Here is a 26557-nt window from a genome sequence, read left to right on the forward strand (position 1 = left end):
TCTGTGCCTCAAAGTTCAATTTAATTCAATTTTATTTATATAGCGCCAAATCACAGCAAAAGTCGCCTCAAGGCGCTTTAAAAGTACTCTTCTAAATCTTCTCTCGTTACTGGTTAGTACATTTCCATTGCTATCCTTAATCCCCCTAACCCGCTGCAAATCCTCTCCAACTCAATCTCTCTGCCTAGCCAGTCAATTCCTTTCACTCCTTTGTAAGTGTCTAACCTTACATACAAGTTATTATGAATATTTCTACTCCTTTCTTTGCTGTACACCTAGTACAGGAGTACCTAGTCCGAATACCCCTGTCTACTTTCTTCATTTACCTGACTCCCTTTTTCTTTGTCAACCTCTACTTTTGAATACTTTCCTGTACTTCCTCACTCCACCACTAAGTTTTCTTGTTCTCTTTCCAGAGAATACATCAAACACCTTCTTGGCAGTTTCCTTTACGCCTACTCCATTTTTCTTCCCATCTACCATGGTAGAACAGTTTGAATCCACCTCTAATACTCCTGGCTTTGCCTTCCATCTTGGTGCTTCCTAACACACCCTCTCTTATCTTCTGGCCAACAGTAGCACAGTTTCCACTAACACACAGCTAGCTAACAGTACCAGATTGAGTCACTGTTAACCCAGGCCATTACTGATCTAGTATGAAAATCTCCTTCCTGATGTTTGCTTTGGCAATGACTTCATGCTGGATTCCCTAGCTGATGCAGCCCTCACCAATTATCTGGGCTTGGGACTGGGACACTGGCACTAAGAGTACACTGGCTTGTGGCCCCCTTGTGGCTGGGAGAGAAGCAAAAACCTGAGCTTACACTGTTATTTTGGTTAGATGACCCACATCATTCTGTCCCTCATCGGGTTTGCTGGTTTTTGAGATACCAATTTGTGCTGTTGTGCTGAAATTCTCTTCATCCCTCACTTTTCCCAGCTGACACAAGACCAAGTGATAGGTAGAAAAATCAATAGATGGAACTTAATGGCAAGAATTCACAGGGTAACTGAATGCACCTTAAGCAGACCTTTGACTTGCGACAGGATCAGTGGATTCCGGATCTAAGATGCAAAAAAACTGCACAGCTCTGCCTGATAAATGTAGATGTTCCCCTCTTAATACATGAAATATGCCTTGCAAAACAGGAAATACCAGCAAGTGGCAGAAATGTATCAAAGTTACCTATAGATGTAATTTCAGTTCGTTAAAAAGGATGTTTTAAAAACCATTATCAGAACCAAAGGAAAAAAATAAATACATTTGTCAAATACCTTGAAACTTGATGAATGATTCATTTTATTTCCTTAACAAAGACAGCATCAGCAATGAACCACTTTGGACATCCTCTCTCACACAGCACATCTCTTTCTTCAGCAGATTTTGACATAACATTTACTTTGTAGATCAGTGGTCTTCAAAAATGAGGGAACTACTGATTGGAAAGGGGAGGAAATCCCCCCAGAAAACAAAACACCATCAGAGGTGGAGATCTAATAGAAGGGTGGGTCTGGGACAATAGTTCATTTCCGGATTGTCGTGCACCGAGCAGCTTCTCCCAAACATCATGATGGTAGTGGAAATCTTCATTTGTTCCATTTACTCCACCTATGAGGACAAATGAGAAAAACTGTGACAAATGTCTTCACTCTAAATGAAATCAGAGGAGCATCATAAAAACACGAACATGCACTTACTTATGGACAAAGTTGTGGTCAAGCAAAAGGATTTCCAAAAGGATCCTCAAAGGCAGCTGTTGAACCAGAGCTCTGACCGACAGATGTATTCTGTTAAAAAATTGAGGGGGGTAAAAAAAAAAAAAAAAAAAATCAAGTATAACAATATCCTTGTTATCAAAAGGATCATTGGGATTAGGATAATAAAGTAAAAGGTGGTCATAAATAAAACTCTGTACCATAGCTACAGGTGGCACTCCAAATGGACTGGAGTCAGGGGCTCCAAATGCTTTGTCAAACATGTCCTGACCAACTTCTGATCCCTGGGGTGGTGCTGAACTGTTTTGGATGGGAGCAGAGGAGAAGGCAACATCCAAGAGGCCAGGAACTGGAGCAGCAGCTGGTTTAGAGGCATCTAAATTTGCATATTACAAACACAGGACACAGTTACCAACAGGTCACAGTCATCAGATTATGACATAAGCCATTTCAGCTAGTTTAGCATTACCAATTGACGGCATCTTATTGATTTCAAAGTCATCGTGATCTGCAGCGTCCTGCACGAGGCCCACTTTAGTGGAGAAGTATTGATCAAATGCCCCCGGTTGTTTGCCGCTCGAAGCTGGATCTGACCCGGCTGCAAGCTCTCCTTTCCTGGCTGGGATGGCAGGAGGCTTGGCGAGCTGGAAGTCCTTGAACATGTCTTTCCCAGTCTTCTTCTCTTTCTCTCCGAGGGGATCCAAAGCTGTGAAGGCACTGTTCTCTACTTTTGGAGGGCCCTGTTTAGCAGGTGCTCTTGGAGGGGGGCGTGACGGACCCTGTGGATCACCCATACCTGGGAATGCATTAGGCTGGAAAGGATTGGTAGAGGCAGCTTGACCCCAAGGAAGGTGGGGTGGAGAGAGAGGAGCGCCAGCAAACTGTGGCGGCATCTGCTGACCCCAACCTGTTGGTGGTATGGGTAGACCACCATAGGCAGATGGCTGTGGGAAGGCGGGCCTGGGGCCTGGAACTGTCCCTCCTGGCATGGGGAACATGTTGGGTGCAGCACTGGAGGCTCCCCACATGGTTACAGCAGGGACACTTGTGGTAGCTGGTGGACCCAACTGGAGATTCCCTAAATATATCAAAAAGAAGAAGAAGAAGAAAAAAAAAAAAAAAGGTTACAGGCACAAAAAAGCAAAATACAAAAACACAAAACAAAGATGTGTGTGAAATACAAAGTCCCCGTCTTGTGTATTACCCAGAGCAGCTATGGCAGAGGGAGCAGAGTTTGCCGGTGTACTGTTGAAGAGGTCTGGAGCAGATGACCCCTCAGACTGACTGGAAGCAGCGAACAGTTCTGCTCCAAACAGATCACTTGATGTAGACTAGTCACAAAACAAACAATAAAATGAATAATGCAACACATTTTCTTAGCAAGTCACAACTATGTGGCAGTTAAGATTTAACAAATGCTTAAGAGAAACTAATAATTAACTATAGTTAAGCATACGATTGCATGCTTTGCCACTTACCCCTGCTCTTTTCACTGAAGCGTGAACATTAGGAAAATAGATTATGAGCAGTTGATTGTTAGTCATTCATTCAAGCCAGTTTGAGAAGCATGTGAACACCAGTGCATGCATAAAGAAAAGAAGTTATCCAAACAACAAGACCATGACCAAAGTTCCAAAATTAAAGTCCCTAACCCAGTGCATTCTCAGTGCCTTATCCTGTCGAACACCAATGCATAACCTAAAAGCTCAAGAAGGGAGATGTTAGCTCCAAACGTGTAGTAAACCTTTTTTTTTTTTTTTTTTTTTTTTTTTTTTAAATTAAAATGCATAACACATGCAAGCCTACTACCATTGGCGTAGCCGTGTTATTTCACCTTTGCGCTCCTTCGACCTCGTCCGGACTTAGAGTTGTGCGGAGGCGGGCTTATGAGAACTGAATCCTTGCTATGAGTCACTGGCAGCTCTGGGCGATGGGTCATTTCATTAGAGACAGGGGAAGTTTTCAAAGAGTCAAAAAATGGATTTTTGTTTGAGAGAACTTGTCCAGATTCATTTCCATCCATCATGGTAGTCGTGTTTCCCTGAGTTATTTTTCCCCCCAGCGGCCACTGTCCGTTACTGAGCGCGAGGATCATGGTTTCCCTGGATAACCCATTTATTTGCTGACTGAGATGTTCAGAGTCTCCATTTAAACCACCATTAATAATTGTCTTACTAGTGCTGCCAACAGTGCCGTTTAGGTGATAGGTGGTGGTGTTGGCGGGGATCTGTGCATTATCAGCTGCCAATAGAGCGGGCGATTTAGAAAGGGGGTCATCTCTGAAAGGGTCACTGTCTGGGGTTGGGAAATAGCCAAAAGTTGAGGAAAATGAATTCTCTGTCTGGGGATATGCCCTATAGTCAGGGGCACAGGAAGTTACAAAGGAATTTCCCTTTATGCAATTTTGATTGCTGTCAACATCAGCAGAAAAGTCCAGTAAGAGAATATCATTAGAGTCCTGGTTAACACGAGAGGGGACAGTGAGAGAAAGAGAAAAGGATAAATCATTTCTGCAGAACGGAGGTAATGATGTGTTAACAAGATGAACAATGAATCACATGGTGTGAAAAAGGAATGCCCGTTTAAAACTGCTACTTGCAGATTATGAAGAGTCACTGTCAATTTAATGCTGACAACTTGAAGGTCTAGGGTCCACTTCTAGCTCGCTTACTGTAATCCTACTTGCTCTGAACAACAAATTGGACTACAAGTCAAAGCCGGTGCTTGTTACTTACCCATAAATTCAGGTTAATGAGACATTTCAGCAGCACCGACGTATAAGATTTGCCACAACTCTAAGTCTCTAACAGATTCTACTTGTAGCAGTTTTAAAGTTAACAACAACGAGACTAGTAAAACACAAAGCAGAAACTCAATTCCTAAAAGACTCTTCATAGATTCTTAAAATTAATAGAATCTGATGAATTCACAAGTCTTTTCAGAATAGAGTTCACAGAGGGCATTGAGATTTTACTATAGCGTCATTTTTCTTACAAATATGTTAATTACATAAGATAGTGATAATAATTAGCAGGTACACAATTGTGTAAATATAGTAATAATACACTTCACCAATTACAATTCCCATATTAAAAGAAATATTTACCATCATGGTGTGACACTTACATTTGGAGCCTGAATGTCTGGAGGGGTTGACATATCTCCAAAAAGGTCATGCTGCTCAACTGGCTGGATGTCAAAATGAAACAGAAACATGCCATTTAAGTAAAGAAAAAAGCACTCCAACATTTCATTCATTGTTAAGATGGACACATCATTACAATAACTCTTACTTGAGCTGATTTTACGTCATTGCCCATAGATAGCAAGGCATTTCCATTCTAGTGATAGAAAGTAAAAATGTACAAAAAAAAAAAAAAAAAAAAGTCAGTAAGTGCTTTAAGAAAAAAAAAAAAAAAAAAAAAAAAAAAAAAGAACTTTTCATTGCTTACCTCAACTACATCACTGCCATTTTCAACCTGTAAACAGAGGCATACTGTTAATGAACAGACTTTCCATTGAAATGACGCATTCATCACTAAAATGAAAAATGGCTGAGGATGTGATTCACTGAAAGAACACAAAGAGGCAGTGTTGACTTTCAGGAGGTACATACAGTGTGTACCCTGTCAGCACTCCCAGAGGATCTCATGAAAGTGTTTTTCTTTCACAAAGAAAATGCTGCCATTGACTTGGAGAAAATTTTTCCAGTCTGAAGTTAAATGCTTCTGCTTCCATTACCTTCTGTGTTCCCTCGGCCTCTTTCTTCCTCAGGTTGAAGATGACTTGGAATAGATCCTTCAAATCGATTACCAGTGGCTCTGCCTGTATGGAAACAAACACCAAAAGTCTTTGGAAATTGGAGTCAGTTTTGTCTTTGGTGCATGTGGCCGTACCACTTAAAGCAGTTATCAAAAGAAGGTAGGCTCAAATGTTAAGATCTCCAGCTTCTCAGTACAAGAAAAAACAAAAAACAAAAACAGAAACGTTTACAACCACATACAAAAAAAAGTTACTTAAGTAAACCTTTTACCTTCATGACAACCATAAAGGGGTGAACTGCTGTTTTATGACATCAAGTTATGCATCATTAGACACATGGCTGATTGACAGTTACATCCCAACTAGGTAGCTAGCTGTTAAGCTTTCCCCTGAGCAAATTTGAGTCATCAACTTGACCTCTCAACCACGCTTTAAGGTTGTCTAAAACAACATGACGTGTATACTGACCAAAATTTATGCTTTAGTTTACGTAAGTAAAATCCTACTATTTTATTTGCTTGCTAGCATTAGCTAGCAAGCAAATTGCTTGCTAGCATTAGCTAGCAAGCAAATATGTTTGGATGAATAAGCACTCTACGGTTCATACAAACATGGCTGTTTGTATGGACATCCAGTAATGTCCCTGTCCTACAATCATAAAAAACAAAACAAAGTGTATGTTAATTTGCAGAAAATGTACTATTTTTTTTTTCTATGGTGGATCCGCTTTAAAAAGCAAAAACAATTCTTTAGTTAGAATTGGAAAAACGGGAACTTTCCTGTCATTTAATTGTTCATCTAGTACCTAATTAATTTGGCTTGGTATGAATGGCTGTGTGTGCGATCATTATCTGTAAGGAGAAAAAACAAAAACGTAAAACTTATGAAAAACAAAATCTATGCTCAACTTCACATTTTCCAACTTATCCAATGGACCAGATTGATACGCTTTGTCTATGGCAGTTCTGTGTGTTACCTGTTGTGCAGTCTTTATGGCAAAGAACTGATGCTGTCCTTCAGCTCCACACACATATCCAAAAGCCCTGTTATCCGTTACATCTCTGGCAATGAAGGAGATCTTATTCACCACATGCTCGTGTTCGATCACCTGAGAAATGTGGACAAGGATTTTCGGTTTTGCTTGCTTGTTTTTTTTTTAAAGCACTGCAAATAAATTCTGTGAAGTCCAGATTATATTGCAACAGTAATCAGAACTCACGCCCGATTTCTCATCAATGATCTTGATGCCCGACATGGAAATGTTTACCCAGATCCTCTGTTTGTGCTTGCCTTGCGACCGAGCAGCTGCTGCCATACCCTGGAGAGAAAAAAAATAAAATAAATAAATACTACTCTACTGAAGGCAAATGATACCCACCAAACAGATGTATATACACCAAAGCTCTACTTAACAGCTTTAAGAAACAGTTTTGATATTTTCTTCATGAAAATCAGCGATAGAAGAAAAGTGTTTCTGATCCCATGTTGTACCTTAAGTTTCATCATGGAATCTTGGCACATCTTGTCTCCACGAGCCTCTGGAACATCGTCAATGCCGATCAGTTTGGCCTTGTACCTGACACCATCCCCTTGAAACCTGCCCAGCAGGTATTCATCTGTCTTCTCTGTTACTGGATTAAAAAGACAAAGAAAGAAAGTAGTAAAATTATAATCTCTGCCACATCTCAATAGTTGATGAAAGCAGTATCAGCACCATTTTCTCCTCCACTCACCTTTCTTTTTCTCTTTCCTGAATGGGACTTTGGATGCCTGTGTTATAGGAGAGTTGGGAGGGGTGTTGGAGGTTGAGGCTGTAGAGGTGAGGCTGGGATCGGCAGAAGATGCGTGCGCTCGGTCTACCTCTGCAGACATGGTGTGGTGTCACTCTGTGGACAAGTGGGCAATCAGAGGTAAAGCAGCTCCGTATTCAGGGGCAATGAGGTCGTCCAAGCATATGACTTAACACCCACACATGCTTCTCTTGGCGTTGCTCTGAGGCAGAAAAAGTGAAGTTGGACACCAAGTGCGTGTTGAGAAAGGGAAAGAAAGAAGATGATAAGTTAAAGCACACTACAGTCTTTTCTGGTAAACCCGTTTGTTTTGGGGGGGAAAAAAAAAAAAAAAAAGGTGGTGGGGGGGGACTGTTCTACAGTTTGCCACTGAAACAATTTTTTCCACATCATAAGCAATTATTGTATTTAACAACACACAGTGAACATTTACAACGAGAGGGACACAGAGGGGAAGCATAAAACACATGACCAATAAAATAGGCACCTCATAAGAAGACATGAGACACTTTAACACTGCTTTAAAAGCATGCTGTGTCAGTTGATTGGCTCAATAAAGAAGTAAACTGTCCTAAAGCTTAAGAATCTCCTGCTTAAAGAGACATCTTGGCATATCTATCATAATACCAGTCAAATCTGAGTTAGCAGTATCATGCTGGTAAACTGCTTTAGAGAATGTTAACATATAGAAAACATGTCTTTTTTTTTTTTTTTTTTTAAAGAAAGAAACAAAAGGTTTTTCTTCCATGCTACATGAAATCAATTCATTCCTTTGCATGGCATTGTCACAAGTGCGTGCATTTCCTACAAGAGGCACAAACAACATCACAAAGGATTATAGATGAAGCCACAGCATCACCTTACTCTCATCATGTTAGATGTATCAAGCTGTTGTTACTTGGAACACATCCATTATCACTTAGACACATTATGAGTTAAAAAGATATGCAACTCATGCATGTTCTGACAAAAAACAAAAAGAAAAGAGAAAGAACCCCCCCCTCAAAAACAACAACAAAAGATTCCTGCTCTATACGTGTAGAACGTACATACCTTTAGGTCCAGCTCCAGAGGCTACACTGGCTAGAATATCAGGGTAAAAAGCCTGTGAGTACCGTAGGACAGTCCAAAGGTTGAAAACGAGCAAAGGTTGAGCAATTAACCTGAAGTTAATCTTACGCTAGAAAAGCAAAAGATCTCGTGATGTTGAGCTAAGCAAGAATTTACGGAAATTGGAGCCTTTAACAAGAGTTTACCTACACAGTTCTGACTTTCAAGGAAAAGTTACACTTGACCTTCTGATACTCCAGAATAACAAGGAATAAACCATCTGCAAGACAAGCGAAAACAGAGCTGCACCGTGAGATCACGCAAAAAACGTAAAGAACAATATCTACTCTAAAAATAACTGCCTAGGCTCAAACCAGTTAACCAGACAACTGTCCAAAAGCCATAAAGGAAGTGAGAGGTAGTCAGGATAAGAAAAGAGAACTTATCTAGCTTTGTGGCAGCTTTTACTCTTTTTTTGCCTAACACCTGACCACTGACCTGACAGACAGAAAATAAAAATTCTGTAAATTATCATTTTATTTCCCCTCAAAATTATATTTAAAAAAATCAAGTTAATTTTGATACCATGAGGGATGTCCCACAAGTGCTACTGCACAACTGTAAAACAATAAAAACCAGAACAAAACTCTTCATCTGCCTGTACCAGTTTTGGAGGCAGAGAAACAAGCGCAGTAAACCCTTGTTTGCTTGGTTCACCATGCTGTCATGCAAGTTACCGCAAATCACACTGACAGACATGCTGTTTGGGCTGCACTGCTTGGAAGCATAGAACGAGCCAACCCTTAACACTTGCTGCACAACACATTAAGCCTTCACGAGCATGACACATGATTGCACTTGTGCAGTACCAAAAGTGGTGTCATAGTCCCAGTACCTGGCAAGTTAGTCTTATAAAAAGGGTAAAATGTCAGCAGTTGATTGAAGATTTAAGTTAAAGGATTACATTTTAACAGCTCTCTCGGGCAGCCACAAAAACTGGCAGATAAGTGCGGGGGGGGGGGGGGGGGGGGGGAATGTGTAGCATCCAGCCGTGTCACAACACAAACACTCGGCCTCAGACAGCAAGCATAAATTTATGTTTGTCAGCAGAATCGGAGCACTGCAAAAGGCAGAAATGTCACAATCCTGGCCCCGTCAGGAAACGTAAACTGCTGCACATCTGGAGGAAATCAGGGAATGACTCAGTCTGCAAGTGTATGAGATGGTGAAATACCACAGGCCCACTGTGAACACACGGCACTGAACACAGAACACTTTCATACTAAAGGATTCTGCACTCAAACACAGGAGTGATAGAAGGTACAGAATTGTGAATGCTTAATGAAAATTATGTGAAATATCTCAAGATTCAAATACAATTGTCCAAGTCAGGGTTAAAGCTGAAAGAAATTGAGTTCACAAAGAAACCTAGGGAGAGTGTTGGACTCCCAATAGAGACGAAAAAAAGAATCTCAAAGTAGGCAGCAGAGCGGGGAAAAATCATTATGACGAAGTTTTCTTCCAAATTTGGAACATTTAAAGTAAGACAGTTCAGCCTTTGACTAAAACTGAACTTTGGCTTTGCCTGCCTTTAGCTTTTATTAAGCTTATAAAACATTCCAGGCTAACATTCCTGTAAATACCCGCAGCTTTTTAAACGACTACCTGTAGGATAGTCTTCTTGCGGATTCTTAATTCATGCAGGGATGTGAAAACAAAGTTAAACACCACACTTACCTACCTGTGTTTGGAAACGCGCAGTAATACGCCTTCTGGGAAAGAGAGCGGGTTTTTCTCTGCCGTGATGCTTCCGCGATTCGGCTGCGAAATGAGTTGAATCAAACACAGCTTGGCAAAAACGAGCGAGAGTGTGATGTTTTCCGCCGACTGCCCTGGACAGAACGGAGAGACTGCTGCAAACTCCTCGTTTAACCCTTGACTGACTGACAGGGCTAACTCGCTGCAGATTTCAATTGGTAGGGGGGCGGGCTCTTTACATGCAGGCCAACAAAATATCGCCATCGGCTATAGTAAGTGGGCCATAAAAATGAAGTGCCTGATGTACAGTATGTATGTATGCGTGCGCGTATTTATATCAAATTTGCTTATGGATTTTTTGTTTTCTTTGAAAAAAAACCCCAACACAAACTTTTAAATAATTAAAAAAAGATGCCAGAAAGAGGCAATTAATATAGTATTTATTTATTTATTTATTTATTCAGTCATTCATTTCAACTTAATGCTACACCTATAGTCTACATGCATGTCACAGTTAGCAGTGGTGCAGGAATTAGTCAGATTCTAAACAAATAATGTGTAAAGTAAAAATACGTTGGCCTAAGATTGAGCAGGAACAACTTGAATATCTTGCTTGAGGCATAAAACTGATATTTTTTATGTGTTTTTCTGTACATTTGTATTTGGTTAAGGTTGAGCTATTTTCTAAGTGAAACTGCTGTTAAAACATGGTGGAAGAAGCCTGTGGGCTACAGCCGCCATTCATTAGTGAATTTCTTGCATTACCCCTCCCATAGCCACTGACGTCACTGTTTTCATGCATGGACCATCTATTTTTGGTAGAAATATGTGGGACCTATTCTAGATTTGGGACTGGCACTGGTGGATTGTGCTAATACCAGCTATTATACAATGTTTTGAGAAGCTGGTCCAGCAATACACTGTGCATTTGGAAAGTATTCACAATGCTTCACTTGTTCTACATTTTGTCAGGTTACAATATTATTCCAGAATGCATGAAAAAAAATGTTTACCTCAAAATTCTAAACACGGCACCCCATAATGAGAAAGTGAAAAAGTTTTTGCAGATTTATTAAAAAAAAAAAAAAATAGAGTTCAGGCGAATCCTGTTTCAACTGTTCAGATGTTTCTACAACTTGATTGGAGTCCACCTGTGGTAAATTCAGTTGATTGGACATAATTTGGAAAGGTGCACCTTTCTATATCAGGTCTGACAGTGCATGTCAGAGCACAACCCAAGTCATGAAGTACAAGGAATTGTGTGTAGACCTCTGAGACAGGGTTGTATCAAGGCACAGATCTGGGAAAGGGTACAGGAACATTTCAGTAGCCTTTCCCACTGTGCTCACTGGGACCTTAATTGAAGATCCCAGTGAGTACAATGGCCTCCATCATTTGTAAATGGGAGAAGATTTGGTGAAGACTCAATGGTTGCGCTGACAGAGCTCCAGTGTTGCTCTCTGGAAAGAGGAGAACCTTCCAGAAGGATAACCATTTCTCCACCACTCCACCAATCAGGCCTGTATGGTAGAGTGACCAGACAGAAGCCACTTCTCAGTACAAGGGACATGACAGCCCAAAGGACTCTCAGACCATGAGAAACAAAATTCTCTGGTCTGATGAAACATAGATTGAACTCTTTGCCCCGAATGCCGACTGAAACCAGGCACTGCTTAGCACCTGGCCAGTACCATTCCTGCAGGAAAGCATGGGGGTGGCAGCATCATGCTGTGGGGATGTTTTTTGGCAGCAGAAACTCAGAGACTAGTCAGGGTTGAGGGAAAGGTAAATGGAGCAATGTATAGAGAATTGCTAATAACCTGCTCCAGAGCACTCTACACCTTGGATTGGGGCTTCACCTTCCCACAGTACAACGACAATAAGCACACAGGCAAGATAACAAAGAGTGGTTTTGGGACCGCTCTGTGAATGTCCATGATTGGCCCAGCCAGAGCCCAGAATTAAACCTGATTGAACAGCCCTGGAGAGATCCAAAACTGGCTGTGCTTGAGGCTAATTGCTCCCAAACCTTTTTTCACTTTGTCATTTTGGGGGTTTTGTGTGTAGAATTGAGGTGAAAAATGAATTAAAGTCATTCTGGAATAAGGCTGTAAAATGACAAAATGTAGAACAAGTGATTTGCTGTGGATATTTTCCATATGCAATGTACCCTATACCCTGTACCCATATTTGATTAATATCAGTTTGAGATAACAGATCTTCATAGGACACCATCACAGCCATTCACATTGCAGTGTGCCATCTTGAATGCCAGGGGTGCTATGTAAAGTGCGCTTTGTAGGCTTCAGGGAGAATGTTTACTAAATTAGCAGTTTTAGGGTTTTTGCTGATCAACTGATTCTTAATTCAAGAATATTCATGTTGTGTGCTCATCCTGAGCTCCACTCAGGCTGCCTTTTGAGCCTCCTACTTTGCAAACTCTATAGATCTGACTGCACCTCTAAAAGTGCTATCATCACGGTCGTAGATGGTACATTGATGATGGGGCTCTTCTCAAAGAAAGGTGAGACAGAATTTCAGAGGCTGGCTAGTTGGTGCTTAAAGAATAATCCAGATCTGACACCTCTAAGCCCAAAGAACTCCTCACAGACTATAGGAGGGCAATATCACCAGTGTTTGTTACCATTCAGTGGATCAACAATGCCATCATGGTAGTCAGGAATGCTCAGCAGCAACTCTGTCCTCTGAGAATTCTTTGAAAGACCCAATAAACTAAAAAAAAACCCACAGGTTTTCTTCTGCTGACGGTTGCATCTCTGCATAGTTAACCAGCTGCACCTCAGGAGAAACAGGAGAGTTCTCAGAGGGTCATTTACGCTGTCAAAAATGTTTCAAATGCCCACTTCCCCTCTTGAGACATCTACAGCCCCCACTGCCTCAACAGACTCATCCAACTCAGTATAACAACTCTTTGAACTGATGCCATCTGTATCTAAACAGAGGATGTATCGGAACAGGAACAAACACAATCCAAAACAGATTTTATCATTGTGCTTAACTCTGCTTATCCTCAAAATATGAAGTAGTGACTGTGACTACAACAATAAACTCATTTGTATAGTAAACATATTGAGCCCACTTTAAACTATGTGGAATATACCTGATATATAGTTATAGGTATAATATTTTATATATATTACTATATATATATATTACTGTTTACTATTACCTATACATGGGTTCATTTGTGTATGTACAGTTAGATCCATAAACATTTGGACAGACAACGTTTTTCTGTACATTACCACAATGAATTTTAAATGAAACAACTCAGATGCAGTTTAAGTGCAGACTTTCAGCTTTAATTCAGTGGGTTGGACAAAAAGATTGCATGAAAATGTGAGTAACTAAAGCATTTTTAACACAATCCCTTCATTTCAGATGCTCAAAACTAATTAGACAAATTAAATAACTGAAAATAAAATGTTCATTTCAGATAATTGGTTGAAAAGCCTTTACTGACAATGACAGCCTGAAGTCTTGAACTCATGAACATCACCAGATGCTGGGTTTCCTCTTTAATACTCTGCCAGGCATTTACTGCAGCAGCTTTCAGTTGCTGTTTGTTTGTGGGCCCTTATCTGTCCGAGGTTTAGTCTTTAACGAGTGAAGTGCATGCTCAGTTGGGTTAAGATCAGGTGACTGACTTGGCCATTCAAGAATATTCCTGTCTCTAAATGTTCAGAAGACTAAAGAGATGGTTGGTAACTTCAGGAAGAGCTCAGTGGCCCACACCCCACTGCACATCAATGGGTCAACAGTGTGAAGTTCCTGGGTGTGCACATATCAGATGACCTCTCCTGGAACCTGAACACCACCACATTCATGAAGAAAGCCCAACAACGACTTCACTTTCTTAGGAAACTGAAGTGACCAGTCTCCCTCCTCCCATCCTCACATTATTTTACTAGGGAACCATTGAGAGCGTCCTCTGCTGCTACATCACTATCTGGTACGGGGACTGCACTTTTGCTGAAAAGAAGCCTCTGCAGCAGATAGTGAGGACAGCAGAGAGGATCATTGGAGGCACTCTCCCAACTCTACGACAAACACATCATCCGACGTGCAAACAGCATAGTGAAGGACACTTTCCACCCCTCACATTGGAAGGTGAGGGGTGGCAGACGGCTTTTCATCTGGCAGACGGTTTCGCAGCATCAAAACCGTAACGGCCAGACACTGCAACAGCTTCTTCCCCCAAGCAGTCAGAGCCCTCAACTCACTACCACCAAAGGACTGACAAACACTTTTACAAAGACCTTACAATACTCACCAAAAGACTCAAAAACAACACAAACTTCAACAAATGCACTACAAACTCGACCTGGGAGCAATATGCTTATTTTGCATACTCAGTCACATAGTTACTGAACACATCTACATTATACAATATTTGCACATTTTGCATCTTGCACATGTCTTTGTCCGGTCTTATCTACAATATCCTGACCATAACTTGAACCTGGTATACAATAACTACTGCACAATCATCTCATTTTACTGTAATTGCACATGACCACTTCGTATTGTCTCTGTCCTCTCTTCGTTTATTGTACATAGATATAGTTAGTAGTAGTACATTTTTTATTGCTTAATTTTACCCAAATTTGACGAGTTAATATTTATTTGTAATTTCTAGTTTTATATCTCTTGGAGATATGTTTTTTTATATTCTTATAAATGGCCCATGGGGGGCTTGGGGTGAAACGGCATTTCGGCATGCTGTATACTGTGTATATTGTTGTACCGACAATAAAGACCTTGAATCTTGAATCTTGAATTGAATCAAGAATATTCCACTTCTTTGTTTTTATGAACTCCTGGGTTGCTTTGGCTTTATGTTTTGGTTTATTGTCACTCTGTATTATGAAAACTGTCAATATAATGAAAAGGAAAGGTATTACAGCCTAGATTTAAAATGATGTAATGAAATGCGTGGTATTTTTCCAAGAAAACAACTTACCCAGTTACAAAAATTAACCCTGCCTCACAGTTGGTACAAGTAGTCGGACAGTTGCCGTTACACTTCACCTAGCAGATATGAGCTGAGCATTTACTGTATGAAGTTTAAACAAACTATTTATTAGCCTGCTAGAGATGTCTGTTGAAAAGGGATTTGTCAATGTTGTGTTTACAACTTTACAACGTGGTTAAAAGGTGAAAAAGTCAATTTCACTTTTAATTTAAAAATTATTCTTATTTTTCAAATTGGAGTCATTTGAAAAGACTAAAGTGTGTGCAGGGCAAAATTAGCATTTGCTCCACTCAGTGATTGGTCTTTATACTGTTGGTTGAGTCATGCTGACTAAATAACACTAAAAAAAAAACCAAGGTGAGTTGACTGAATATTTTCTAGTTCTCTCAGACAGTGAATTATGTTGAATGTTCTTGAATTTTGTAATTAAATCTCTTTCTGAGTAGTGTGCATCACAGCATCACAGCTTATTTAAAGCTGTACTTTCATCATTAGTATTTTTTCCCCCCAAACATGTGACATGAAACAGAGCAGATTTCTTATTGCTAAGCTACATCAACCATTGATCTCCGCCACTGTGGGTCTACAGTACATACTGACTGTTGAATTAAAAAATTAATAATAATACAGGATATAAGAGCTGCATACACTATATGTAGGCTGATCATCGTATTATTAAATGGAGGAATGAGAAGGAACTGGGGAACGTCAGCCAGAGTGGCAAAGCTCAACTGTCGCTAACGCAGCAAAATTTCTAAAAGTGCAGGCCTAACATTTTCTCTGCTATGCACTAATCTCACCACAATTACAGTAAGCTGAAGGTTGAAAATGGGTCACAAACTTCCTTTGTCTGTTTTGCTTTTGATGCCATATGGTGATTTAGCCATGTAATAACCGTTTTTACATTTGCTGCTTTTAAGTGGCAGGTGTGGCGTTCCCAGGAGGAAAATATTCAAGTAACATAGAAAGTGTGTTTGTTTCATGTTTGCAGAGGCATCAATAGATGTTTGTTTGGGATAATTAAAAGATGGAGTGTATGTATAAGCAGAGATGGGTACAATTACACAGACCAAGGACTCCAATTTATTCAGCAGAAGCAAGCTGTTGGGAAAGGAAAGCAAGTATGTGTAATTATTACAGAACTAATAAATGCCCGCTTTGACATCTGCAGTGACATGAGTAGTGATGTCAATGTGGTTCTCAATTGAGAAATGGTTAGTTTCACTTCTGCAAATGTGTTTTATTTTCTTCATTTCATTTCATGTTATTTATTTATTTATTTTTTAATTAATGTGAACCTGATAATGAAATAGAAATTATAGGAAGTGATGGCAGTATAAACAGCAGGTTAATGCTGGTACCATGCTGCAGAACTGCAAATATTAGCCAACTGAAACCCCCTGTTTTTTTAATCGGTTGAAGAAACCGCCACATATTTTCTGATTTCACATTTTTTCCAGTGCTAAAGATACTGCTTTTCTTTTGCTTGATATGATCGTTGACACATTTGGGTTTTGCAAAAAACAAAACAAGACAGTTTTCACATTTTCCTTTCAGTTTTATCCAGTGAAAATGATTGACTCATTAAAAAGTAAATAAAATAGTTTTGCAATGATAACAATTTTTAGTTTCTATTTATCCCCCAATTGCATTCATTGTAAATGTAAAATAAAAAGGAGACACAATCTTGGTATACCTCAGCAGATTCACCAAATTCTGCATGAGGGCTTCAAACCTGATCCGTATACGGTGCAGATATCTCAAAAAGTGCAAGCGCGATGTGTTGTTGATGTTAACAGACGTACAGTATAGTGTGTTTTGTGGGTTTAGAGCTGAGAAATGAGAGAGAAAAGGACAGAGGAAGGATGTCTTTCCTGACTCTGTATCCTGTGTTCTGCTGACGGAGGCTGGTTTTTAGGAGATGAGCCCCACGGAAGCCAGATTACTGTCTCGCTGAGAGTCTGTTTTCCCCTTTGGTCACCAACCGCTGGAATGGTCTTTTTCTGAACCTCTTATTAAACACTTTGATGTTATCAGATATTTGCCTTTATTTGCAGATCATCTGGAAAGAATATGCATGTGACAACATGCTGTATTTAGACGGATGTTGGTAGTGTCTATTATTATGTATGGTTAGTTGTTTTGTGTTTTTTCTTCCATGCACATCAGTACAAGAATCATGTTTTCCTGCCATGACGTGTCTTTCCAATTCAGAACCACTGTCCAGTGACTTATGATAAAAGATATGGTTCCTTGTTCTTCTAAATGTGATTCATTGTCAGTTGAGGTCAGCGGCACACCCAGTGCTACTAGCACTTGCACACAGAAGTACATGTTTGATGCTACTGTCTGTACTTAAAAACTGCATTTTTTTAAGAAACTCATTGCAGAAAAAGAAAAAAACGAGTACAGATGGCAAAAGTCAGCACTGGCACATTAGAGCCTTTATTTCACGATAGAATGCTGACAGAGAAAGTCTAATGGGAAGTGTCCTTCCCTTAGTTTATGACAGGAAGGCCACAATCCAAACATCAAGCATTTTAGGGCGTGAATCCTGGAACTGCCTGCCACCACAGCCAGAACCAAAGATAGCCACTTATCTCCAAGCCATAATTGAGGTAGATTTTTTTTTGTCTATGTCCCTCTTTGTTCTTTAACCCTCAAGTGTCTTTAGCAGCTAGTTCTTAAAGAACAACACACAGCAGTGGGGCAAATGGCAGTGCAGGAAGCACCATCATGGTATTCTGATAAATACGATGACAGCATTCTACTGGTAGTAGAGCGACTGTGTAGTATGCTGTTCCACAAGTGTTTCCACACAGTTTCAACTCCCCCTCAAAAAACAGGAAGTCTTTCTAGTCAGGAGAAACATTTGCCAAGCACCTTAACTACCCTCTGGTTTCCTGGGAAAGCAGGGAGGAAACTGTCGAACCTCATAAAAGTGGTGACTTCAGCACATATTTGTGCCTCTCCATTAGGCCACGACCACACAGCCCCTAGAATACCCCAGCTTTGTTTGCAGATACAGGGAAAGAACCAGCACAGGGCAGCCCCCAAATAGACTCTGGAGATGTCAGGGAAAGGACTGAGTATATTTGTTTAAGTCAGCAGAAAAGTACCTGTGAGCATGTAGAATATTCTGGAATTAAAGATCAGTGTTACTCCCTCAGAGCAACAAAAGCAAAAACTTGTCAGCCCTTCACCTCCCAGCACTTTACAAACGTTCTCTCTGCTCTGTTAGTAATAATTGCCCTGATCATGACTAATCGACTTTTCAAACTTTTATTGCAGTTTAATTATTGCTTAGCCTACATTTAAAGACTACTTTCAGCATTCTTCACTGAGAACTAATCTATTTTGCCTTAAAAAAAATTATCCACTTAAAGAACAAAGTTCTGCAGACTCAGCAAAAGTCTCCCCGATCACATGACAGATTGGGTGCAACAGTTCAAACCTCACTGTGCATTGTGCAAGACTTTTTTATTTATTTTTAAAGGTATATTTAACAAAGAAAATAGATACTCGAAAACTACTTGAATTCATGTGTATGCATTACACATTGCTTTCCGAACTCTGCAACTGCAGAGTAAACAATGTTCCTTCCACCTAAACCCAAAAACAGTGACTGAGTGAAACAAGAGGACAAAACTAACACTGCCGTTATCTGTTCAGCGTTGCCATCTTGTGGACAAAGAGCTCTACTTCAGCACACCAACTATACTAAATTCGACCTTTTTTCAGCAGTGGGACTGAATGAAACTTCATTTTCATATTTAGTGTTGTCATTCCATTTCCCAATCTTAGACGATGACCTAAATGTACAGTGGATGCATCATGCCAATGTATTACAACAGTCAAGAACTGAGTCTTTAAATATTTGTTCTGCTTTGCTGCTGACTTGTTTGCGTAGTTGTGTAATCCTGGAAACACAAACATGAACAAATGGTCTTAAAAAAATGTCTCAAAAGAAGAAATCTGAAAATAAACAGAAAAAAGAATAAATATAATTTCTAAATGTGTGTCTCTGCTTTAAACCCAGTGCTTAGGATCATTTGCACCTTCCCATAGTTTTAAAAAACATTTTTATATTTAGATTTTTATATTTTTGTTGTATATTAGGCTAAAGATGAAATACGTGATTCTTAATAAATCCATATATTTTCAATTAGATCAAATTGTGATTAAATTGTTTGTTAAAAATATCCAAAGATCCATTGAGTGTAGCCCTTGTTCGTCCAAATACATTTAATAGGGTGTCCAATTTGCACTTTTATCATTTCATGTATATTTTTCATTTGTTATATTTTGGTGGCATTTAGCAGGAAATTGTAATACTTAGAAACACAATCTTTCTCTGTTATTGTAGCAAATCATGGTTTTCTTTACCAACACACTAGCTTATAACTAATCAAACAAATGAATGTAATGTAAAAAATAACCGCTTTCTATAGATTATGAAAGAAGAGGATTTATTACTTACTTTTATAGTAGTTATTGTGTTTTTGTGGGTGCTTTGCTCGTATTGTGAAGAATAAAAATTTAGGCTGTGTGAGTAAGATGTTTATATGCAGACAAACACTGTAAACTCTGCTTTGGGAGTTTCCGAGCACTGAATTGATTTTTGCTGCACCTGAAATCCAAATTATTGACTGTGACAACAACAAAAACACAGTCCTCTTGCAGCTGGATAATCATTAACAAGGTGGTAGCTTAAAGGACTAAATGGGGACAGGCACGGTATCATTTGTGCTGTCAAAGGTTCATGATGAGGCTTGAAATCGCTCTCCAGTTGGCCCTCGCTGGCCTCTGTCTAGCTCTGGCACTTCTTGGGGAAGGCATGTATGTATATTTCCTGCTTCACTTACACAACATTAAGGATGTTTGTTTAATCATTTACTATTATTATTTAGAGAGTTTATTGGTCTAATGTGTGTATTTTAGGGCTAATCCTGATCTGCCAGCTGTGGACTGTGCATGGAGTCGTTGGTCAGGGTGGAGTTCTTGTGATCCCTGCACAAAAACCAGAGTGAGTCAATTAGGATTTTGGTCAGTGTCAGAGACTGTGAACTTTATTGCCCAAGCTAGAATGCTTTTAACTTTTTAAGTCTATAATAATAAATAATCAGCCTAAACAGGGTGAAGTAGGGGTCTACTACCTATGCACAGTGCGGCTCATAACAGCCAATCTTCTTTTGCGGTGCTGCTCTCTGTCTTTATCTTTAATATGACACTATGTATTATTCTCAGAGGCGTTCTCGAAGTGTAGAAGCATTTGGCCAGTTTGGAGGTAGAGCCTGCCAGGAATCGATAGGAGACAGGGAGTTCTGTGTAACTGATGGTCAATGCGAGCTACCGCCTCCCCGTGCATGCTCAGACTCAGAGTTCCAGTGCGAGTCAGGTACCACAGTATTAGTACCTCTGTCTTTATCGCTTTCTTTTTGGGGAGCAGTATCATGCAATTCTCTGTCTCTGCACAGGATCTTGCATTAAAAAGAGATTAATGTGCAACGGAGACTATGACTGTGAAGATGGATCAGATGAAGACTGTGAGACAGAGCGTAAACCCTGTGGCTCGGCAGTCCTTGACAGCAATGAGCAAGGCAGGACAGCAGGATATGGGTAAGTTATTAAAGAGCTCAATCAGTGGGAAATAAAGAGTCAGTATAAATTGACATGACAGTAAAATTAATACTTGGTAGAAAGAGTAAATCATTTACATTGGGGTGACACATAAACATCTATTGGTAATAATGTTTACAGAAAACCAGCTTCCTAGCAGAGTTGGTGTTTTAAATGTGAGCTGCTTTAAGGCAAAAAAATTCACAGATTTTTTTTTCCTAATATTTTAAACAATAGCTGGTCTGGTGTGAAATATTTTTTTTTACCAAAAGACAGATAAACACCTTAATTTCACTAATAGGTGTCATAAATGAGGCAGGAAACAAACCTACAAACAGATATCGGCTTATAAAAATGCAGAATCTTCATGCAAGGGATAGACTTTTGGGTACTGGGAGCTTGCTGTGCGTACTTAATTTGAGGCCACTAACCAACCATGCTTGGCCAGGCTTTAACTTTATCCTATTAAACAGACAATTTATCTTTTTATGGCTTTTTATGTTTAACTGAAATCATAAAGAATGACCAGCTCACATAAGAGGAAATCTTTGTCTGGATGGAAGTACTGGCTATTTTACCCAGAGTCTAAGCCATTTAACCTGGATCTTCCAACTTTAACGTCCTGTTTAATGGATAGATAGAGTGCACGAGTGGTATCAGTCTTTTCACCTGACTCTCACAAAGAAGGAGAATGAGGATGCCTTCTATAATATTAAAACTCTTGAACTGGGATAACACTGTAAGAGTCTTAAAGTGGCCTCTATGTTCATCCACCAGAATCAACATCTTGGGTACAGATCCTCGAATGAACCCATTCAACAATGATTACTTCAATGGGAGATGTGATCGAGTGAGGAATCCAAACACTGGGACGTTTGACAGGCTGCCCTGGAACGTCGGCGTGCTCAACTATCAGGTTAACCATGGCAACAACAAAAATTCCAGTATTATAAACTGATCGTGAACACATGTAAAGGATTTTGTTTTGCCACCCAATACTGATATATGTATTCTGTTGTTTCAGACGTTAGTGGAGGAAACAGCTTCGAAAGAACTCTTCGAAGACACTCACAGCCTTCTGCGTGAAATCCTCACTGAGATGAGTGTCAACATTGATGCTGGTCTTTCTTTCAAATTCACCCCAACTGAGGTGTCTTTGTCCAATACCTCTCTAAATTTTAAACTAGAGAATCAGTATGAAAAGAAAACAATGATTAAAACGGTCACCGAAAACACCAAAATTAAGGTAAATATCCTCTAAGTATTTCACAGAATCTAATGTGCAACCCAGAACAATCAATATTCTATGGACAAGCTGCATCTCTATTTTTTTCGACCCCACAAACTTAGAACAACACCTTTATGCGGGTGAAGGGCAAAGTACAACTGAGCACCTACAGGATGCGCTCCCGTGAGCTCAAAGTAGCAGATGAATTCCTGGTGCATGTCAAATCTTTACCTTTGCAATACGAGAAGGGAATTTATTTTGCCTTCCTGGAGGACTATGGAACCCATTACACAAAAAATGGGAAAACCGGCGGTGAATACGAATTGATCTATGTCCTCGACCATGACACCATTAAGCAAAGAAGTATGTCTATTTGAAATAATTCTTTTCTGCTATGAAGCTTCTTCAGCCTTATGGTATGTTGATTAAATACAAGTGATAAGCACTAATTATCTATACTTTATTGTTCTTGCAGATATGACGCAGAGAGAAGTTCAAGAGTGCGTCACATTAGGCATTGAAGGAGGCCTCAGTTCCATAAATACGACGGACAGTATAAGCGGACACTATAAGCCTAAAAATTGTGATAATAAATCAGAAAAGGACGAAGGTTTGCATTCCCTGTTTTTCCAGGTTAAATGAACAAAGCTAGCGTGCTTGATGATTCTGACTAAATTCCCAACCACTTTCCACAGTTTAAGTGTATTTTGGTGTTTTACTTCAACTAGTCCGGAAAAAAGAAAAAGAAGAAAGGAATGCTGTATGCATGAAACTTAACTGTACTAAAACAGTAAAGTTCAAATCCAAAGTTAAAGTCTAAAACTGAATTTGGAGCGAGTCACTGCACTGATTATGAAAAGTCACTAAAGTTTCCTTTTCTGTTGCCACACAGGTAAGGCTGAAGGAAAAGCTATGGTGGATGAGGTGATGACATCAGTCAAGGGAGGTACCCTACTAAGTGCTGTTAGTATGAGGGCTAAACTAAATAAGGACGGAGTGATGGACATTGCAACATATCAGGAATGGGCCCGGACCATCACAGATGCCCCTGCATTGCTCCACAGTGAGGTACGAATAAAGGTCACAGCAAGGCGAGAGCAAGTTAAACTGAAATACACATACTGTATAAATGTATGTGTTTATGCGGGAGTTACGTTCTAAAAATAACCTGTAATAAGTGAAATCCGCGAAGTTGCCAACTTTATTTTTTACAATTGTTATAGACGTTTTAAGGCTGTAAAACCCCTCACTACAGACTTTATACACTTTTCTCAGAAAGGCATGAACATTTTCACATTTTCCTCTCTTGTTTAAACTCTCTCAAAGTTCAAACCTTTATAGAAAAATAAGTCCAGTATTATAGAATCAAACCAAAGGCACCCGCGGTACAGCACTTCAGAGTCACACTGCTAGTGATCGAAGATTTATGTAAATTTGACAAGCTGAACGCATTCTGCACTGTACAGGAGACACGGCACGAGATTTACTGACAATCGTCTACAGCCAATCAGAACACAATGCGCTGTTTTCTGTGCAAAATTGCACACAAAACAGCAAGGCGCCAAAGGTGAACCGCGTTATAGCGAGGGACCACTGTAATGCCTACATTCTGGGTATTTTACCAGAAAGGATACACAAATTATACAAATGCTTAAAGGTAGGCCTAGTAGAAAAAGGGGGTAACAATTCAGGTTTTTACATGAAACAACAATAAATATGCAGTAAGTATATAGTATAAGGTAAAATAAAAGAATAATGGACTAATAAAATTCATCATGCACACCAACATAATGAATATTAAATCAATTTCATTAAAAGCTCCTTTGGCCGTAGTATACAGTGTTACCAAAATCTCTTAAGGGATTGCTATTGCAGAAATTTGATCTAATGACTGTAATAAAACCAGACTTTTATATTATCTAGGGCTATCATCAGTGTCTTCACTAAACTGGTGACATTACCTAACTCAATGAATTAGCACAGCATTTATACAGGTAGCTTCTACTACACATATGCCATTTACTTTTCTTCTGGTGCAATCACATGGTTTAAATGTTCTCAACTGTGAATTGCTGTGAAACTTTATACATAAATGTCATCCTTAAAATGAACTGCCATACTCCCTACTCTACACTTTCCCTTTAGGGAATCTTATGTAGACAACAATGTAGTGAGCTCATAGAATTGTTCAATGCCACTGAACAGTTGCAATGTGATAGATGAGTGTTTACTAAAAAACTTAACACAGACATGTGTTTTGTTACACCTCTGACCTAATGGATTACTGACTACCTGACAGGCACACTGCAGTATGTGTGACTGAGCAGTGCTCAGTGTGAGTTGATTATATGTACTACAGAATCTCCACAGAGGACTGTACTGTCTCTATTTCTGTTCACCTTGTACACCTCAGACTCAAAATACAACTGCGGGGTCATGCCACCTACAGAAATACCCTGACAGTTCTCCAGTGGTTGGATATTATTAGCAGCTGGTGAGAGGAATAGTGCAGTGGGTGATTGTGCAGAGTGGTCTGGGAGGAATCGTCTTCTTCTGAATGTAAATAAGGCGAGAGAAATGGTAATTGACTTCAGATGCATCAGCAGCTACATCCTCCATGTCTATTCTGTTAGAGGATCAGAATCAGAATACCTTATTAATCCCTAAGGAAATTATGTGTTGATGTGGAGAAGGAGAACAAGTACCACGGTGTCCACATCATCAATAGGTTCAGATGGAAGACCAAGAAAGGGATGAAGAAGCTATTTTTTTTAAACTGAGATCCTTGAGTGTGTGCAGCCTTAATTGGAGCTTTTCTATCAGTCATAGTTTTGACTTTGCAAAGGCAAAGGCTCAAAGTTTAAAGGCTACTTTGTGTTCACCACTCACTGCTAAATATTAGCATGCTAAAACAACAAATTACAATAAATATGAAATGAAAAAGTGTTAATATATTCTAACAAAACTCATTCTAATATATGTTCTAATATATTCTAACATATTGCATATATTTTGTTGTTTATGGCAGCCAGAGCCCATCCACATGTTAATTCCACTGGAAATCCCAGGCGCTAACTCCAGGATATCAAACTTGAAGCGGGCTATAGCAGAGTATGTGGCAGAATATAACGTATGCAAGTGCAGGCCCTGTCAAAATGGAGGCACTCTTGCTCTGCTGGATGGAAAGTGTATCTGTCTGTGCTCGCAATTGTTTGAAGGTGCCGCTTGCCAGACTTACAAGCATGATAGAAACAGTGTTCAAGGTAAGACTAAACAGTTGATTTCTCAGTGCAACCCAACTTCCACAGAAGTTGAGATGCTAAGTAAATGCTAAATAAAAGCAGATTTTGATGATTTGCAAATTTCATAAACCCATATTTTAGGCACAGACTGTAGATAAGATTTAAAAAAAAAACTGAGGCAGAAACTGGAACACAATATTGGATGCCTCAGCTCTTTAGACAATCAGGCGGTACTGAAACATAGTTTTCTGCACCATCCACAAATGCAGATTAAAGCTCTTTTGTGCACAATAGATGCCATATGTGAATATGATCCGGAAACACTGCGGTCTTCTTTTGGCCAAAGATTACTTAAAATGGACTGAGACAAATCGGAAAAGTGTTCTGTGATCAGATTAATTGATATTTGAAATTCCTTATGGAAAACATGGATGCCACATCACCCTGTCCCAACTTTTTTGAGATTTGAGATTCAAAACAAGTTAATATTTTTCCATGAAATAGCAAAATTTCAGTTTAAACATTTTATATGTTTTCTATGTTCTATTGTAAATAAAATATGGGTATATGAGATCTGCAAATAACTGGATTCTGATTTATTTACATTTTACACAGTGTCCCAGCTTTCTTTTTGGAATTGGAATCGTAAATCCCATCATTCTAACAAGGCCTCGTTCATGTTGCTTTAAGTAATTTTCCCTGCATTTGTTAATCTGAAAAATGTGTGCCAGGTACAAGACCGGCTGTTGTTCATGAAGGTAACTGGTCTTGCTGGTCTGCCTGGTCCAACTGCAGTGGAGGGAAACGCACCAGGACACGTGGCTGTAACACAGATGGTGTCCCTGGAGCTGCGTGCAGAGGAGACAGGAACAGCGAAGAGTACTGCTAATAGCAAAAGAACTAATTTAGAGAGTTTCTTTCTCATTCTCTCTGATACATATGTGGCACAAACAAAATCTTAAGGCATATTTTTGACATGTCGAGGTGTAAAAAACATGTTATCGGGATCTAAATTAAACATTTAGGTTCAAATGGTCTTTGTCTTTCTCTCTAACAGTGTGCATCTTTCAGCTTTGCTTCACTCAGATAGTGTTGGCTGAATTATATTAATGGGCTAATAGCTCATCTTTAAAGGCATGTGGCCACATTCCATCTGGCTGTACCATGCAAATAACAACCAGATGAGTAGAAGGCAACTGGGTGGAAAGAAAACTGACAACTGAGGACAAATAGAGACCGTCAGTGGCCAGAGACGAGAGATTTGGAGGTGCTGGACATACAGCAAACATAAAGGATGACATATTTCCATTCTACTTTGTTTATATGTAATTAAAAGCCCCCAAAATATCTTTAAAATCTTAAAGGATCATAAGCTATTGAATGTGGAACTTGAAAT

At 39.5% G+C, this 26557-nt stretch overlaps 2 protein-coding genes across 7 annotated transcripts; one reads left to right on the forward strand and one right to left on the reverse strand.

The window, feature by feature from the left end:
* Positions 1 to 1283: 1283 nt before the first annotated feature.
* dab2 (DAB adaptor protein 2) lies at positions 1284 to 10242 on the reverse strand. Of its 6 annotated transcripts, none has more exons than XM_063478124.1 (15): positions 10060 to 10242; positions 7212 to 7364; positions 6970 to 7109; positions 6698 to 6796; positions 6455 to 6586; positions 5458 to 5541; positions 5169 to 5195; positions 5010 to 5057; positions 4843 to 4905; positions 3551 to 4174; positions 2921 to 3047; positions 2186 to 2794; positions 1917 to 2092; positions 1699 to 1788; positions 1284 to 1609 (listed from the first exon to the last, which is right to left on the reverse strand). In XM_063478124.1, exons 2-14 carry the CDS (start codon positions 7348 to 7350, stop codon positions 1717 to 1719), a joined length of 2340 nt encoding a protein of 779 aa, XP_063334194.1. In that variant the 5' UTR covers positions 7351 to 7364; positions 10060 to 10242; the 3' UTR covers positions 1284 to 1609; positions 1699 to 1716. The 6 variants fall into 6 exon arrangements, with proteins under 6 accessions (XP_063334194.1, XP_063334190.1, XP_063334195.1 ...); XM_063478120.1 differs by having other exon boundaries at positions 7212 to 7470; XM_063478125.1 differs by having other exon boundaries at positions 10056 to 10242.
* Positions 10243 to 19837: 9595 nt separating this feature from the next.
* c9 (complement component 9) lies at positions 19838 to 26050 on the forward strand. Its single transcript, XM_063480579.1, has 11 exons — positions 19838 to 19911; positions 20014 to 20098; positions 20320 to 20470; positions 20550 to 20691; positions 21469 to 21607; positions 21716 to 21937; positions 22042 to 22282; positions 22395 to 22529; positions 22812 to 22987; positions 24948 to 25182; positions 25893 to 26050. The coding sequence occupies exons 1-11, from the start codon at positions 19838 to 19840 to the stop codon at positions 26048 to 26050; spliced, it is 1758 nt and encodes a 585-aa protein (XP_063336649.1).
* The last annotated feature ends 507 nt before the right edge of the window (positions 26051 to 26557 follow it).

This window comes from Pelmatolapia mariae, linkage group LG7 (genome assembly GCF_036321145.2).
Source record: "Pelmatolapia mariae isolate MD_Pm_ZW linkage group LG7, Pm_UMD_F_2, whole genome shotgun sequence".
Lineage (NCBI taxonomy): Eukaryota > Metazoa > Chordata > Actinopteri > Cichliformes > Cichlidae > Pelmatolapia > Pelmatolapia mariae.